We start from the raw sequence: 19676 nt of genomic DNA on the forward strand, positions 1-19676 counted from the left end.
CGTCTTGCTCCTGACTTTCATTCCTCTTCTCTCCAGTGCATACCTCCACCTCTCCAGGCTCCCCTCAACCTGCACCCTACTCTCGCTACAGATCATAATGTCATCCACAAACATCATCGTCCACGGAGACTCCTGCCTGATCTCGTCCGTCAACCTGTCCTTCACCATTGCAAACAAGAAAGGGCTCAGTGTGTAATCCCACCTCCACCTTGAACCCATATGTCATTCCAACCGCACACCTCAACATTGTCACACTTCCCTCATACATATCCTGTACCACTCCTACACACTTCTCTGCAACTCCCGACTTCCTCATACAGTACCACACCTCCTCTCTCGGCACCCTGGCGTATGCTTTCTCTAAATCTACAAAGACACAATGTAACTCCTTCTGGCCTTCTCTATACTTCTCAATCAACATTCTCAAAGCAAACATCGCATCTGTGGTGCTCTTTCGTGGCATGAAGCCATACTGCTGCTCGCTAATCGTCACCTCTCCTCTTAACCTAGCTTCTATTACTCTTTCCCACATCCTCATGCTGTGGCTGATCAACTTTATACCTCTGTAGTTGCTACAGTTCTGCACATCGCCCTTGTTCTTGAAAATCGGTACCAGTATGCTTCTTCTCCACCCTCAGCTATCCTCTCACTTTCCAAGATTGTGTTAAACAATCTAGTTAAAAACCCCACTGCCATCTCTCCTAAACATCTCCATGCTTCCACAAGTAGGTCAGTCATCAGGACCAACTGCCTTTCCACTCTTCATAGTTGCCCTCACTTCCTCCTTGCTAATCCACTGAACTTCCTGATTCACTATCCCCACATCATCCAACCTTCTCTCTCTCTCATTTTCTTCAATCATCAGCCCCTCAAAGTACCCCTTCCACCTTCTCAGCACACTCTCCTCGCTTGTCAGCACATTTCCATCTCTATCCTTGATCGCCCTAACTTTCTGCACATCCTTCCCAGCTCGGTCCCTCTGTCTAGCCAATAGGTGAGTCCTTTTCTCCTTCCTTAGTGTCTTGCCTGTCATACAACTCACCATACGCCTTTTCCTTTGCCTTTGCCACCTCTCTCTTCGCTTTACACTGCATCCCCTTGTACCTCCGTCTACTTTCTTCATCTCTCTGACTATCCCACTTCTTCTTTGCCAACCTCTTCCTCTGTATAATTTGCTGTACTTCCTCATTCCACCACCAAGTCTCCTTTTCTTCCTTCCTCTGTCCTGATGACACACCAAGTACCTTCCTAGCTGTCTCCCTCACTATTTTTGCAGGGGTTGCCCAGCCATCCGGCAACTCTTCACTACCACCCAGTGCTTGTCTTAACTCTTGCCTGAACTCCACACAGCAGTTCATACAGCAACGTATTTGTCACTGAATTGTTGAAGTATCTTTGTTTAAATTGAATTTATTATTATTTGCAGGAAGTAGGATGTGATGGCCTGAGGGCCACTCTTGTCCATTTAGGTTCACTAATTAACAAGCACAATGTCAAATCATAATGGGTTGGTGTGTGTGTGTGTGTGTGTGTGTGTGTGTGTGTGTGTGTGTGTGTGTGTGTGTGTGCGCGTGTGCATGTGTATATATGTATATATATATACACGCACGCACGCACACAAACACACACACACACACATACACACACATATATATACATACATACATATATATACATACATACATACATACATATATATATATATATATATATATATATATATATATATATACATACATATATATACATATATATATATATATAAAGAATTTACTTGACTCACTGGATTTTTATATATACATACACACACACACACACTATATATATATACATATAATATACACACAGCAACGTGTTTGAATGAAATACTTACAGTCCTGCTGGATCTTTGCTGTTAGTCCAAATGACAGCGAAAAAGAGAAAAATGATGGTGCATTTGTTAATCATATTAGGGTTATGATAGAGTCCAGCGGTATGAACAGTTATGGTGCTAATTTTTTTCTATGTTATTGTGTTCATGTGAGCTTATAGTTACTATTATTATTAGAGAGATATTATCCTGTATTATATGGGTAAACCATATAAAATCAATATTAGTAATTATGAGAAAGAAGAAAATTTCTGTCATCTAATTTTTGTTATGTGGATGAAGCAAAGTAAAGTAAGTGATGACTCACCTGTAAGGAGTTGCCCATTACGGAGAGATGGTCCACAGAAGAGAGAGAGAGAGCAAGACAAAGAGAGAGAGAGAGAGAGAGAGAGAGAGAGAGAGAGAGAGAGAGGAGAGAGAGAGAGGTTTAGCCACTGCAACAACAAATCTAACACAGTGTTATGCCATATTCCCACTATTACGAGAAATATGGTGGAGGCAAAAATAGCCAGCCAACTACGGCTAAACAATACTTCATTTCATAAACAACATTGCAATACACACGTATAATAGTGACATTGCACAGGATGCAACATACGGCAAACTGGCCCATCAATCATGTTAGGCTAAAACTCTTATTGTCTGATAGAAAATACAGCAAGGTTTGCTTTTTTTATGTCTACTCTTGAGGAAAAATATTGTTGTGTATCTGACAAATAATATAATTTAGTCTGATTCAATGACTTCTTGGACAGCTGCCTTATTTACTCCCTCTAGAATCACCCTGATAAATACTCGAATTATAAATTCTATGCAAATTGGAGCTCTGAAATTTAAAAGCTGCATACATCTGATGAAATTATGTGACTTTTTATTCCTTAATATTGCAATACATACTGCAAAAAAAAAAAAAATATCGCAATCTTGACTCTTTTCAATTCGTTCAGCCCTGCAGCCTACTATTAATAAATTCAGAGTGAAATGCTAGCATAGCAGTACTGACAGATGAAAACCTTCCCCAGAGAAGATGACAAAGGCATAGGGGTGATTCAACATTACGTGAAACTTTTTTTTTTCTCACATTACCCATTGCATTGTGTGACAATGGGCGAGTCAATCTTATTCACCTCAAGGTCCCTATGTTGCCTTTCTCTGTACTGGAACCTCACACGTTAGAAGACAGCCTTGTGGGTGTACATTGTGTGTATGTACAGTGGAATTCCAAGCAGCCATGACACTCCAGCACGTAAGGCTGTCAGAGAAGTTTGTGACTGAACCAACATCCCATCCCCCACTGACGTATAAACACACACACACACACACACACACACACACACACACACACACACACACACACACACACACACTGCAAAAGTTTCCCAGCTCTGTGTCTGTGGCTTGACCTTGTGTTACTGTGATGGCTAAGAATGAGGCTTGATGCATGGTGTGTGTATATATATATATATACACTACCGTTCAAAAGTTTGGGATCACCCAAACAATTTCGTGTTTTCCATGAAAAGTCACACTTATTCACCACCATATGTTGTGAAATGAATAGAAAATAGAGTCAAGACATTGACAAGGTTAGAAATAATGATTTGTATTTGAAATAAGATTTTTTTTACATCAAACTTTGCTTTCGTCAAGGAATCCTCCATTTGCAGCAATTACAGCATTGCAGACCTTTGGCATTCTAGCTGTTAATTTGTTGAGGTAATCAGGAGAAATTGCACGCCACGCTTCCAGAAGCAGCTCCCACAAGTTGGATTGGTTGGATGGGCACTTCTTTGAGCAGATTGAGTTTCTGGAGCATCACATTTGTGGGGTCAATTAAACGCTCAAAATGGCCAGAAAAAGAGAACTTTCATCTGAAACTCGACAGTCTATTCTTGTTCTTAGAAATGAAGGCTATTCCATGCGAGAAATTGCTAAGAAATTGAAGATTTCCTACACCGGTGTGTACTACTCCCTTCAGAGGACAGCACAAACAGGCTCTAACAGGTACTATTTAATGAAGATGCCAGTTGGGGACCTGTGAGGCGTCTGTTTCTCAAACTAGAGACTCTAATGTACTTATCTTCTTGCTCAGTTGTGCAACGCGGCCTCCCACTTCTTTTTCTACTCTGGTTAGAGCCTGTTTGTGCTGTCCTCTGAAGGGAGTAGTACACACCGGTGTAGGAAATCTTCAATTTCTTAGCAATTTCTCGCATGGAATAGCCTTCATTTCTAAGAACAAGAATAGACTGTCGAGTTTCAGATGAAAGTTCTCTTTTTCTGGCCATTTTGAGCGTTTAATTGACCCCACAAATGTGATGCTCCAGAAACTCAATCTGCTCAAAGAAGTGCCCATCCAACCAATCCAACTTGTGGGAGCTGCTTCTGGAAGCGTGGGGTGCAATTTCTCCAGATTACCTCAACAAATTAACAGCTAGAATGCCAAAGGTCTGCAATGCTGTAATTGCTGCAAATGGAGGATTTTTTGACGAAAGCAAAGTTTGATGTAAAAAAAATCTTATTTCAAATACAAATCATTATTTCTAACCTTGTCAATGTCTTGACTCTATTTTCTATTCATTTCACAACATATGGTGGTGAATAAGTGTGACTTTTCATGGAAAACACAAAATTGTTTGGGTGATCCCAAACTTTTGAACGGTAGTGTATATATATATATACATACATACACACACACACACACACACACACACACACACACACATATATACGTGTGTGAGTGGGTTTTAACTTTTCACCATGTTACCCAGGATGTGTGGTGCGCTTGTGGCTTCAGTGCATGTGTGTTTATATGTTTGTGTGTCTGTATGTCTGTGTATGAGATAGGGAGTATGTTTAAGAAGAGCACGTGTGTGTGTGTGTTTGCCTGCACATTGTGGATTTGATTTGAATTAATGATGATGACTATATTTTGACAGACACCAACCCCCAGGGCCATTGGTTGTGAATGGTGTTCATCATACACCCTAGAGTTGAGGATGTGTGTGTGTGTGTGTGTGTGTGTGTGTGTGTGCGCGCGCGCGCGCGCGCGTGTGCACATGTGCTCGCATGTGTCTACATATTTACAATTGGTAAATGAGGGGGAGGGTTCAGCTAAATGTGATTTATAAAAGGGAGCGTGAGCATCCATCTATTCACCTCTTAATCTATGTGTGTGTGTGTGTGTGTGTGTGTGTGTGTGTGTGTGTGTGCGCGCGCGCGCATTTGTGTGTCCTGTAGGGAGGTGCAGAAAGCCCTCATTGATAAAGGTCAGCAGAGTCTGCTGTTGTTAAGCAGATAAGATGGTGTAAAAAAAGGGGGATAGGACTGGCAGACAGACATACACGATGAAACCCAAGTCTTCTCGAAGCTGTTTGTTTGAATCGTTTACCGAACCCAAGTCCCACAATATGTTACAGGCCCCGGTGATACTTTGGTAGCCCTGACAGAAGGCTGACAACGAGTTAACCCCTATTGTTTTCGACCAGCCGATGAACAGCAGAGGTTATACACAAGAGAAATTTGAGATTTCTGAGAAAGCTAGACATCTGCTCTTCCTGTGTCAACTATACATGCAGGAAAATGAGAAAGAAAAGAATCCCCCTACTCACCATCCCCCATGCTATAGGAAACAAAGAAAGGGGAAAAAAAAGATCACCCTCAGGCTATATTGGACCACGGTGCATAATGCAGTTATAACAATATCTAAATCCACATACATCTATGTGTCAATCTATCTGTCCATAGTGTGGCCACTATGTTAAGGAGAGGTCATTGGGTGATAGTGGTATTATACAAATGCTGTGTGTGTGTGTGGGGGGGGGGGGGGGCGCTGTTGTGGGTGTTCATATTAAATCAATAGTGCATCATCAGTCCAGGGTGCAGAGATCATCAGGGTGTATAAAGGCCCAGAGAGCGAGAATGCACTGCAGGGGAAAGGAGAGCTAAAACTCAAGGAAGCTGACTGACAGACAGCTGGCGACTGCTGGTGTGTGTATATGTGTGTGTGTGTGTGTGAGAGAGAGAGAGTGAATGTGTGTAACATAGAAGACAGGTGCCCTGGGGATCACTCCTCAACAAATGTTTTTGCTGGTTGCAGTGTGACATTCATGGATATTTGTCTTCTAAGTGGGAAAAAAGAGTGGGAACTGAGGAAAATGAGAAAGGAAAGGCCAGATCTCTCTCTTCCTTTGACTCTGTGCCCAATTCCCGCAAGCATGCATTTAATAGGAAATTCTAGGCAAAAGCTTTCACACACACTCTTTAGAATGGACAGGTTAGACAACACAGATACACCGATCAGCCACAACATTAAAACCACCTGCCTAATACTGTGTAGGTCCCCCTCGTGCCACCAAAACAGCTCTGACTCCTTGAGGCATGAACTCCATAAGACCTCTGAAGGTGTCCTCCATTATCTGACACCAAGATGTTAGCAGCAGATCCTTTAACACTAGAACGACAGGGATTTCACTCCTACCTAAAACGACCATGGGCCGCCCGTTTTTAAACTCTACAATCTGTCAAGATAAATACCCAATTGAGATATTAATGAATTGCATATGTTAGTATGTCTGTTAGGAAATGACTGACACCAAAATCAACATTTTACCAACTATAATATTATTTTTAAACAATGTAAACTTCAGAGAGACATGGTCGAACTTGAACAGCAAAATTGAAAAAGTGAAAATATTACCTGAAAAACAAAACGGAAAACACATATTGCTAATCCAACAAAAGTAACAAGGCCTGTAAAACATGAAATGTACAAAAAGAAATGAAAGTAAGTATTGAAACAGTCCCAAACAATGACCAGAACTTAAAAACTAAGAATGACCGTGGGCCGCCAAAATGACGGCCCACGGTTTGCCAAGGTCACGGTTGTCAAGATAAATACCCAATTGCGATATTAATGCATTACATATGTTAGTATGTCTGTTAAGAAACGACTGACACCAACATTAGCATTTAACAACTTTGATACTATTTTTCAAACAATTTAAAATCACCACTGTCCAACACCTGTAAATACTGCAATGCCTCAGTGGTAGTCATGGTGCATCTGACATGGCGGCTATATCCAGACATGTTAGCAATAATCAAAAATCAAGTTTAGACTATTTCTCTGCACTGGAGAACATTAGTGTGTTTCTAGGACAGAGCAATTAACTTCACGAAGGAAATGATCCGACCAAAACACGTCACAAATAGTGGCATGACGCACACCATCACGCGCAAATTACGAGCCATCTTTTTGATGGCTCATGGTCATTTTAGGTAGATCTTATCTTTTTTTTGGGGGGGGGCAATTGATCTACAACTAATTTTAATGCAAATATATGCAATTTTAGGGGCATTCAGGGAGCAGCAGGTCTGGATCTTTTTTTTCCCCACAACGTTATTAAAACTTTGAAAATCCGAAACCATCAAAATGATTGCCTTGGTCATTCTACTGCTAAGTTGCAAGGTAGGGCCTCCATGGACCGGACTTGTTTTTCCAGCACATCCCACAAGATGCTCGATCATATTGAGATCTGGGGAATTTGGTGGCTAAGGCAATACCTTGAACTCTTTTTTCATGTTTTCCAAACCATTCTTGAAATTTTTTGCCGTATAGCAGAGTGCATTATCCTGATGAAATAGTCCACTACCATCAGGGAATACCATAACCATGAAGAGGTGTACTTGGTCTGCAACAATGTTTAGGTAGGTGGTACGTGTCCAAGTAACATCTACATGAATGCCAGGACCCAAGGTTTCCCAGCAGAACATTGCTCAGAGCATTACACTGCCTCCACCGGGTTGCCACCTTCCTATGGTGCATCCTGGGGCTATATCTTCCACAGGTAAAGGATGTACACACACCCGGCAGTCCACATGATGTAAAAGAAAATATGATTCATCAGACCAGGCCACCATCTTCCATTTCTCCATGGTACAGTTCTGACGCTCACGTGACCATTGTAGGCACTTTCAGTGGCGGACAGGGGTCATCATGGACACTCTGTCTGGTCTGTGGCTCATCCACAGCAAGCTGCACTGCACTGTGTGTTATGACAAACTCCCGACTTCCTCATACAATACCACACCTCCCCAAGGTGCCGAGAGAGTAGGTGTGGTATTGTATTGGGGAAGTCGGGAGTTGCAGAGAAGTATGTAGGAGTGGTGCAGGATATGTATGAGGGAAGTGTGACAATGGTGAGTGTGAGGTTGGAATGACAGATGGGTTCAAGGTAGAGGTGGGATTACTTCAAGGATCGGCTCTGAGCCCTTTCTTGTTTGCAATGGTGACGGACATGGACGAGATGGACGAGATCAGGCAGGAGTCTCTGAGGACTATGATGTTTGCGGATGACATTGTGATCTGTAGCGAGAGTAGGGTGCAGGTTGTTGAGGAGAGCCTGGAGAGATGGAGGTATGCACTGGAGAGAACAGGAATGAACGTCAGTAGGAGCAAGACGGAATACATATGCGTGAATGAGAGGGAGGACAGTGGAATGGTGAGGATGCAAGGAGCAGAGGTGATGAAAGCATATGAGTTTAAATACTTGGGGTCAACTGTCCAAAGTAACGGGGAGTGCAGAAGAGAGGTGAAGAAGAGCTTGCAGGCAGGGTGGAGTGGGTGGAGAAGAGTGTCAGGAGGGATTTGCGACAGAAGGGTACCAGCAAGAGTTAAAGGGGAGGTTTACAAGATGGTTGTGAGACCATTTAAGTTATATGGTTTGGAGACAGTTGTGCTGATGAAAAGACAGGAGGGGGAGCTGGAGGTGACAGAGTTGAAGATGCTACGATTTTCATTGGGAGTGATGAAGAGGGACAGGATTAGGAATGATTATATTAGAGGGACAGCTCAGGCTGGACGGTTTGGAGACAAAGCAAGAGAGGCGAGATCGAGATGGCTTGGACATGTGTGAAGGAGAGATGCTGGGTATATTGGGAGACGGATGCTGAATATGGAGCTGCCAGGGAAGAGGAAAAGAGGAAGGCCAAAGAGGAGGTTTATGGATGTGCTGAGAGAGGACATGCAGGTGGCTGGTGTGACAGAAGAAGATACAGAAGACAGGAAGAAATGGAAACAGATGATCCGATGTGGCAACCCCTAACGGGAGCAGCCGAAAGTAGTAGTAGTAGCTCTTTTATGGAATCGGACCAGACCGGCTAGCCTTCGCTCCCCACGGGCATCAATGAGCCTTTGGTGCCCATGACCCTGTTGCTGGTTCACCGGTGTTCCCTCCTTTGCACCACTTTTGATAGGTACTGACCACTGCATACTGAGAACATCCCACAAGACCTGCTGTTTTGGAGATGCTCTGACCCAGTCATCTACCCATCACAATTTGGCCCTTGCCAGTCACTCAGATCCTTATGCTTGTCCATTTTTTCCTGCTGCCAACATATCAACTTCAAGAAGTGACTGTTCACTTGCAGCCTAATATATCCCACCCCTTGGCAGGTGCCATTGTAACGAGATAATCAATGTTATTCACTTGCATAAACCTTCGCTTACAGATGCTTTGCACAAAAACAGAGGAAAATATTAGAAAGGGATTGAACTAGCGAAAATATTTCATATCAGCCGTATGTTAAATATTCATACATACTAGGAAGTATGTATATTCATGATAGATAACCAAATGTTAATGCAGACTCGACTGGCTGAAACTTTCTGCCTACAGAGAAAGATGTGTGATTAATAAAATGAGTTCAAACACAGTTTTCAGAACAGACAAAGGCTTTCAGTTCACTGTGTTAGCCTAATGCACAGCAATACATAATTCAATAGTGGTCTAAAAACACATGCAAACAACATTGTAGCACTGGTGAGCATATAATGAGCATGCTGAGTGCTCTTGTAGTTAGAAACAGGTTTAAAAGTCTGCTAAGATTCATTCACGCTCAATCAAAGAGGAGTTCACAAAGAAAAGTGTTTCTTCTTGAAAGAGGTCTTGCTCAGATTATGTTGAAATTCTCTTGATGGTTTTTACTTCACAGCCAGTTTAATTTTCATATGGGCAAAGTTTGCTGTGACATTTAGACTAATAGATTATCTAAATGTTTTAGATCTTCTCGGTATTGAAATCAGGTAGGAAGAGACATGACATTGGGAAGCTAGAATAATCTAATAATCCTTCTTTGCGACACTTATTTCTATGAAAATGTTCCTCTAATCTCTACATTCAATGTAACATGCAACTAACTGGGTAGACCTCAATATGGATGAGTGACTTACGGTCTTGCGGGACTTCGATGAGTGCTGCCTTCTGCCATAGTAGTAGGAATAATGACATCACAGCCAGGGCCACATGCCCACCCTGCGCCAACATCTCTCCCCTCCGATTGGCCGGCCTCGCCCCTCACCTCTCCTGATTGTCTGTATCGCTCTCCTAATGGCCACACCAAGGACCTTTAAAAAGAGTGGGAGACAGAGACAGATTAGTGAAGAGGACACAGACGTGTGTGTGTGTGTGTGTGTGTGTGTGTGTGTGTGTGTGTGTGTGTGTGTGCGCGTGTGTGTGTGTGTGTGTGTCTTTGTGTTGCTACAGCATTGCATCTATATATATATTTTCTTTAATTGTGCTGGCATGTACATCTACATCTGTGTATGCGCTAACACTGGTAACACTGGCCTATATTCACAGCTGAGTCCTTGGGAGAGGAGCCCAGAAACAAACCGTTAGAGGCACTATAGTTTGGAAACTTCTGAAATATCTCTCTGCTATATCGCCATACAATGCATACAGTCCCATACAGACACATATTAAGACTGCTAGAATCCACAATCTGCTTGCAGGGAACCTGCCCCAGGATGCCAGGTGACCCCCATAACTCAAGAGCTGCCATCCTAGCTCCTTATTACCCCATTCCCCTCTATCTTCATTTCCAGACCCCTATTGTATACAAGTCTTATAACGAAGCCACCAACCCTCTGCTGGGCATCTAATACCAGAGAAAGACTAGTACCTCCCCAGTACTTCTACCCATACACTTTATAATGTCCATTCCCGACAGCCAAGTCATAATCCAATGCCCCAGGTTTACAGCGCTGTCCACACTCCCATGTGCATGCAACCAACTTCCCTATCAGGGGATCCATACTGAGACCACCTGCCTTCTGCAAATCCTTGTGCCGCAGTCCTAAAGCTGTCAAAGAAGGATGCAAAAATTGTGAAAAAAAAAGCAACTTGTTTCTGTCTGTCATCTATAAAATGAGTAGATCTGGTCTTGACATTATACAGTGACCATGATGGTTGAGGCATGTTGAAGTGTTTGGAGGTAAACTGGTATAACTTACTACAATATCAAGCTGTGACCAGCTGAATGTTGAAACTTAATACCAATGACATAAAATGTGACTGTTAATAATGTTCCAGAACAGACCAAAAATTACCGTTCAATATCATCATATCTCTTAAACAATGAGTCTGTCAAACACTTCAGAGTATAGGAACAATCAAATCATGGACTCATTTCACAATAGTAAGCCAGCACAGCTTTTCTGGCCGGAGGGTAGGTCCCCCAATAACCTGCACATTCCTCACACCAGCATCCCAACCCCCCAACGCACCAGCGCGCGCGCACACACACACACAGACACACACACACACACACAAACCATCTGGTGGTATGTCAACCCATCAACACTCAGCTAAACACTAAATACCTAATCTGCCCCAGGGGAGGTGCACAGATACACAAGCATTGGCTGGCTCGATGTGCCAATCCTACATGCACATATTAACACACACGAACCATGCATGGATGCAGAAAGAAACAGATGAATGCATTTTGCACACATGGACAGGACACAACACACCCTTGCCCATGTGCACACACACACACACACACACACACACACACACACACACACACACACACTAATGCATACACAAGACGCACACAACGAAAAGAAAAAAGGGGGAAGTAATCAGGAAATAAGTAAGCAATCAAACTAAATACAGTATCTTAAAGGTCCACACAACACTAAAACAACTTCTATCCACTGAATACAGATGTACTTGCCGCCGGAGCTACCATATGGGCAATCTGGGCACATGCCCAGGGGCCCCTGAGCGCATAAGGGCCCCTCTGCTTTATTTTTTATTATTTCGGGCTCCACAGAAATATGACACAATGCTTGACCCATTCTCTTGACCTTGATAATTATCCAATCGGAAGGAAATAGAAGTTGTTTCCAAGAAAATTAAGTCCCATGATTGATTTTTTTTTATTGGTGAGATGGCTGGGCAAGTGGTGACTGGTGAGCAAGCGGTAATGCAATGTACAGATCAGGGATGGGCAACTTTGATGATAGAGAGGGCCACAAAAATGTTATCCTCACTACCAGAGGGCCAGGTTGTGACTGTGCACTTCCACAAGTGGGATACTGTAACCCCATCACTCAATTAACCAATTATATCTTCTAATTTCATGAAAAGACTAAAATGTATACCGGTAATCAAAGTTTACTATACCAACATTTTTATTTAATTACCTTAACAATGAAACAAAACGTCCACATTCCTGAGTGATATATCATTATTTCAGTGCAATGGGGTCTCTAAAATCATCATTCAATAATGTTACAAAAGTTAACATTCACACTAAGTGCAACAACTAATGTTCATGTTTGTACTGCATTTCTACTCTGACCTCCCATTCCATGACATGTTTCAAATAAACATGCATTTAGCTCAAAATGGTAAATGGACTGCATTTTATGTAGCGCTTTTTTGGGGGGGGGGTCTACCGACCACTCTCTCACGCACTTGTTTACAATGTATGCCTCACCTTCACCCATTTACATTCTGCCTAACAACATCAGGCAAAGGGACTGCCGATTGAAACTAGCCTATTAGCTAACTAGGGTACATTTAGATTTGTTTCGAATATTGATTAAGGTACATTGTCCGTTCCAAAATAAACGTTTAAACTAAACTTACACACATCCATACACTGATGAAGCCATTCAAAGTCACTGGAACTCACCCATAGGTGGATGATATAAAGTTCACGCGGCTTTGCTAAAAAGGCTCTGCTGTCGGTGTACTTTTCCCTTGAGGGCAGCGGTGATGGCGGCTCTGGCACATCCGGTGTACATGCCATACTGTTTGTCTTTGAGCGTGATATTGTAGTGGCGACTCAAGTTGAAATCCTTCATGGCTGATTTTGTTTCCAGGCACACTAAACACATAGGTTTGCCTTTGAATTCCGTAAAAATATATTCTGTTTTTTTTTTCTCTCGCTCATGTCTCTCCTCGTCGCGTATCATTGCCGAAGAGGCCCGCCGAGACCAACAAGACGAGATCATGTGCAAGCAGTTGCTTGGCTACCGGTCTCTTGTGGTAACCCTAACCCTCTATCAGTAGACAGTATAATTACAATTAGGATCCAGTTCAAATGTGGTCAAATGGCCCGCTTGCTTCCAGCGCGTATGAAACCAACAATTTATTGCTATTTGGAAATTGACCCGCGGGCCGCACTGAGTGAGGACAGATTGACTAATGGTCAAGATGGGTGGGCATAGAGATCAGGTGGCTTACATTGCACAGATTCAAGATCAGTTTTTCTTGAGCCAAGTCAAGGTTAAAAACAGTGGAATCCATTTTTACTTGACCCACCATCGTGAGAAGTGTGCGGGAATCATTGCCAAGGAGCAGAAAATGGGCGGTGTTAACCAAAAGCCCAGCGGGGCTGCCAAAAGAAAGAAAAGAAAGGAAAAGGAAGTGAAAGAAGTGGCCATAATAAAAACGTTCCACTAATAAGTAGCTTTTTCAAAAAAGCTAAACAAAGTGAAGAAGAGGACCATCTGACAGGATGTTGAACTAGCTAGCAGTAACGATAGCCTGGAAGCGTCTACCGTCAGTTGCAGCAATGCACATATGGATTCTGAGGATTTGATCACAGAGTTTGAAAAGAAAGTCAAAAAAGAATAACTTCTAAAGGTAAGAATAATTTGATTATGTTGTCTGTGATTGAACAGTGTTATATGTTGTGACTGTGTGTTGCTGTATATTTTGTGGATGAGTTTATTTGATATGCACAACATGTATTGCATCACTGTGGTGTGATGGCGCTTTAATGTGTGGGGGTTGGCTTGTCAAGTTCATTATTCACCCTTTGCAGACACGTCACAATTATCACGTGACGAGGGAGACTGCGCCATGACGGACGGCAGTAAGTGATAGACCGGGAAATTCAAAAGCGAACAACAAAAACAAACAAAATATTGCGACGGATGAGTAGCTATTATAGTCTAAATTTAAGTGATGGCTACCAATAGTCAGAGTAATGTTGTGGAGTTGTCCTGTGAAGTGAGTCACCTTGTAGGACGGCACAAAGAGCGATATGTGGAGAAGCTAGCGATAGCAGGGTTAGCTACCGACCCATACCTTCTTCCTACCGATGTGTTCACGGATCTAGCAAAATCGTCCAGTCTGCGCGAGTTCAATCCACACGATCTGTACCACTATGTTACCAACGGAGTGTCCCCATACACAGGTGCTGACCTAAAAGCATACAAAAGTCTGGCTGCTTACCAGTTCTTTGTAGCTGGTTGGGTTACAGAATCGCGGTGCTACGCTCACAGCAGGGGGATGTACCTCATAATGGCAAAGGTAAGACATAGCTGGCCAGCTGTGTATGTTTTTAACCTGTTCGCCCTAGGATGCCATCAAAACTCAAATCGACTGTAACCAAAAGCAGCTCATACTTTCCTTGTCATTTCATAGTAGTGTAACCGGTTATTTTATTTGCCCGGTGCGGGATTCGATACGGGGTGTATTGCACCACAAGGCGACATCACTAACCGCTCGGCTAAAGGGTCAGACCCGTTAGTTAGGGACTAATGTGTCTTATTAGTAGTTTACAGTAGGTTACACAGTCTTGCCATCTAGCTAGCATTTGGGCCATTCCATAGAAAGTGTTAAGTTTGAGTTCACAACATTCAAAGGGGACAAGGAGGCATAATAAAACTGTCAGTAATGTTTTCAGTGACTGAAGCCACTGATTCAAGTGTACTGGTTAGCATGAAGCAAAATACAATTAAATAATAAATATACAATTTGTATATTTTTAGCTGTTTTTGTTAAATTACAATCATTTTCTCATGTCCACTCTGACCATATAAAATATATATAATTATATATATATATATATATATATATATATATATATATATATATAGTCTGTTCAGGTTCAGGCCTTGACTGTTGGCACCACTGCACGGCACAGCAGGAAATCACCATCGTACCATAAAAGTAAAATAAAAGTAAAATAAAAACTAGCTTCAAACAACGAAATGTCGAACTATAGCTAACGTGCCTGTTTGTCTTAAATTTGACGCCCAGGTCTTCTGCCGTCCGTCATGGCGTTCATATTCCCCGCGAGTGGGACGTGACGTCACGTGCAAAGGGTCAATAGGCGTGTTCCCCTATTTACATGCGCCACCTGTGCGTGCGCAGATTGTGGGACAAAAACGTGCCACGAGTCACGTAAATATTACTACGTTTATTTCGAGGAGATCATCGCGGAGAAATTGATTTAAAACGAAACGCCTCACAGTTGTTGCGCTGTCGGTTGTACAAATCGTAAAGATGGGAAAACATCTGCATTTTTATCGCATGCCGAAAGGAAAAACTCCAATCGAAAACGAAGAAAACAGGCGTGGGTTCACGCGAGCCGTTGGGAGGACTGGAAGATGTGATCAGAAAAGAGCAAATATCAAACGCGAAGATTTGCGGAGAACATTACATATCTAGTATGTATCCGTTTCTTACACAAATAAGTATTGTGATTGAACGTAAGTAACTGTCCTAGTAGAGCAACTGCCAAACCAAAGTTTGAGTTGTTAATGCCTAGCCTTCCTCAAGTTTGACAACGATTCCATCAGCTTTCTTGTGTCATGATGTTTGATGTCATAATTTGACTCCAGCCTCGATCTTAAAACCGTACAAGCAATTCAACTTTTGTTGAATACAAACAATTCAACCGTACAAACAATTAAACTACGAGGGCTTACCTTTGATTTGATGAAGCAAAACTTGTTTTCCTTCGATAACGGATGGTAAATGCAGTCAGTCTTGGACATGTCTCCCAACAAATTAACCGTATGCTTCTAAAGACTTGTATGCCCTCGTTGATTCTTTCGTAAATATACTTGGTGTGTCTATGAGGTATTCACTCACATCCCTCCAGCCGATGTTTGGCAACCTCGTGATATCACTTGTCCACTGAGCTTCAGTTTTTCTCCAGCGCTTCGCGTAAGTTTCAACTCGTAATGCTTTCTGTCTTCCTTGCTTAGACCTTCAGCATAGTCTGAGATTTCCATTTGCTCAAATTTCTAACATTTCTCCGCTTAATTTTAAGTTTTATACGCTTTCGTCTGTGAGTTTCATGGGTACGCACGTTGTTTCTCGGCCATGTTTTGCCACACGTTCTTGCTTACGACGCAGCTTACGTTTGCTTTCGTAGTCCTGTGTGGTTGCCTAGCTCACTTTGCAAGCCTTATTTTGAGTCCTGCAATCAGCTGTGTTGTGTGATTACTTTAGGATAGCATAGCATTGAGGTGAGCCTATTCCTAGTCAGTCACATTACGATGTATCACTAATAACTGGTGTGCTGTCTGCTTGGGTTGTTTTCAGCGAAAACAAATATTGCCATAGTCTAGAGCAGGGGTCAGGAACCTTTTTGACTGGGAGAGCCATAAAAGCCAAATATTTCTAAATATATTTCATTGAGAGCCATATAGTATTTTTAACGTATAATAAATTAAATATGTCTTACTTTTAATGCGACTTCTGGTGCTGCATGGTTTTGCTGATGGCCTTGTAGTCTGGTTCATACGTGGTGAGGTTGAGCTTCATGCAGGCGTTGAGGCTTCCATCAGTTAAACGTGAGCGTAGGTTGGTCTTAATGTTCCTCATATGCGAGAATGACTGCTCACATGCATATGTAGAGCCAAACATGGTCAATACGGCAATACTCACACGCTGCATTGTGTGGTATGTCACAGGAAGCTCGTTCCAAGTTTTAAGAATCAGCTGGTCTTCAGGTTGAAGATTTTTCATTTCTGTCCATTTGTGTTCCCTCGCCAGCTCTGCTCGCTGTCGCACAAGACTTTCCAACTCTCCATTAAGCGACTTGAACTTACTCATCCACATGTCTGATGCCTTCAGGTCAGCAACTTCCAGCTCAAAGTCTCCGATAGAGACCCCGGGGATGCATGTCAGGTCGATTTTGTCCACTGCACACTCATGTGGATGCGTGATTAACTTGAAAAGACCAGTGCGTGCACGAAATTCTCCAAAACGTGCTTTGAATGACTGCAGGAGATTGGACGTAAAGCCAGCTAGCTGCTGGAGATCCAGATGTTGAGTGGAGTCACTTGCTAAGCATGCATCTCTAAATTGTTGCAGTCTTTCAAAGTGCAGAAGACGACCTGTTTCAATGTCCCTGAGAAAGACTTCCAGCTTACTTTCAAATGCAAACACTGCTTGTTGAAGGGATGAGATTGTTTTTCCAATACCTTGCATTTTCACATTGAGCTGGTTCAGATGGCCAGTTATGTCCACGAGATAGTGAAACTGCAGGAGCCAGTCAGTGTTGTCTAGCTCAGGATGCCTGACGCCTTTCATTTCAAGAAAAGTCCGGATTTCACTCAGGCAAGCTGCAAAACGGCTGAGCACCTTCCCCCTTGACAACCAACGCACGTTGCTGTGTAAAAGCAGACCGGGATAATGATTCCCAACTTCTTCTAACAGAGCTTTAAACTGGCGATCATTTAAAGCTCGGGCAACAATAAAGTTGACCACTCGAATGACCAGAGACATCACCTCGCCAAGCTCCTGGCCACACGTCTGAGCGCAAAGCGCCTCCTGGTGCAGGATGCAATGAAAACTTAGGATGGCTCTCTTTTCATGTTCACGGAGAAGCGCTACGAATCCTTTGTTCTTCCCCAACATACAGGGTGCACCATCAGTACAGACAGAAATACGTTTATCCATCGGTAGTTTTTTTTCTTTAGCAAACTCCATGAAAGACGTGAATAAATCCTCTCCTCTTGTTGTCCCTTTCATTGGCAAAACAGCCAAGCTTTCCTCACGCAGTGTGTCACCTGCAGCATACCTGGCAATGATACTGCACTGAGATAGATGGCTAACGTCCGTTGACTCATCTAACGCGAGAGAAAAGTATGTCTCGGCGTTTATGTCCTTAATTTGTGTTTCCTCGACTTGATTTGCCATCATGATGCTACGATCGTGCACAGTTCTTGCTGACAGGGGCATGTCTTTTATTCGTTTGATTATCTTGTCTTTATTTGGGAAGTCATCAAACAGTTCATTGGCCACATCAAGCATGAATGTTTTGGCATACTCACCATCTGTGAATGACTTTCCATTCCTTACTATTGCCAAAGTAGCCGCAAAGCTAGCGGAATTCCCGTCACCTTGCTTGGTCCACACACGTAGTTGCTGCTGACTCGTCTGCACTCTCCGCTGTAGCTCCTCGCATGCCCTTTTCCTGCTGTCCCCCGCTGGAGATTTCGATGCAAATGAAGCATGGTGCGTATCGAAGTGCCGCTTTATATTTGACCGTTTCATCGATGCAATTTTATCATTGCATATTAGACATACCGCAGATCCTGCTCTCTCCACAAATGCAAATTCCTCTGTGCACGCAGCCTGGAATGCACGGTAATCATCGTCTTTTTTCTTTTCGCCATCTTTTCCGTTACAAGGGTTGAAGCGGATAAACTAGGTGGCTATCTGGTAAAATTGATTTCTTCACCTTTACAATGACCCGGACATGCTCGCGAGCCATTGGTTCCCGACCCGACCCACGGGTGACCCGTGACTCGTGAAATTTATCTTCAAAACTAATTTCTGTTTACTTTAAAATGACACAGTATTATTAAGAAATATCACAAGTATTTTAAAATCAGTTCCAAACTGATTTTTTTTTTATTTTAATTTTTTTCAACTCAAAATTGTCTGGGAGCCATATGCCGTCACCAGAAGAGCCATATATGGCTCGCGAGCCATAGGTTCCCGACCGCTGGTCTAGAGTCATACTCTGCTCTGGGATGATTTAATCCATTGTTTCCTTGTCTTGTGATTTGTGAGTGAAAATGGCAGTACTTGGTCTATTGAACTGTATAGGCATACCTGCTCAGCTGGACTGGTTGTTCAGCCTTTACCAATAGGTGTGTGATTTTGGTCTGGTGGATTTGACATGCCAGCTTGACTGAAAACTCAAAATAATTAAGGTGGGGTTTAGTGGCTGTGGAGGGTGCCGTGTGGTGGGCTTGGTGTGTGTGTGTGTTCGGGAGGCGGGGGGGGCTATGTGTTATGTATGCTCACATCGACAGTGCTGCATTTGATTTGGTGCTGTTCTATTGTGCTGGGATCGATTGGTGATGCCTGCGGGCTCTGGGTTGTTTGATCGGGTCTGCCTTTGATGCTGTGTCAGTCTAAATAAAGAATGCCACGGAGAGGTTGTGTCGAGCGACAGCGCTGTGTCCTGACGTGATTTAAAAATACAATATTGGCGACGAGGATGGCTGATATCTCCCTCCCACCACCTGCCCCCTTCCTGGCATTACCTGGCGAGCCTCCGGTACCATGGACTCGCTGGCTACATAGTTTTGAAAATTACATCATCGCCTCAGGGCTCGACGACGTGAGCCAGGCTAGGAAGACGGCTCTGTTGCTACACTGCTTGGGAGCAGAGGGTCATCGTGTGCTCGGGTCTCTGGGGAACGTCACAAGCTTTGCCGAAGCTGTGGGACTTATGAGCACCCATTTCGCTG

The 19676-nt window shown here is 43.0% G+C and overlaps 1 protein-coding gene across 1 annotated transcript in view; it reads right to left on the reverse strand.

Annotated features, from left to right (window-relative positions):
• The window catches only part of nfasca (neurofascin homolog (chicken) a), a 136584-nt gene that overhangs the window by 76214 nt on the left and 40694 nt on the right, over window positions 1-19676 (reverse strand). Inside the window, exons 3-4 of the mRNA XM_056274992.1 lie at window positions 10101-10274; window positions 1874-1891 (exon numbers count right to left, since the gene is read on the reverse strand). Coding sequence (XP_056130967.1) covers window positions 1874-1891; window positions 10101-10194 — 112 coding nt within the window. The 5' untranslated portion in view covers window positions 10195-10274. The remainder of the gene's footprint in view (window positions 1-1873; window positions 1892-10100; window positions 10275-19676) is intronic.

Source organism: Lampris incognitus, chromosome 2 (genome assembly GCF_029633865.1).
Source record: "Lampris incognitus isolate fLamInc1 chromosome 2, fLamInc1.hap2, whole genome shotgun sequence".
Taxonomy (NCBI): Eukaryota; Metazoa; Chordata; class Actinopteri; order Lampriformes; family Lampridae; genus Lampris; species Lampris incognitus.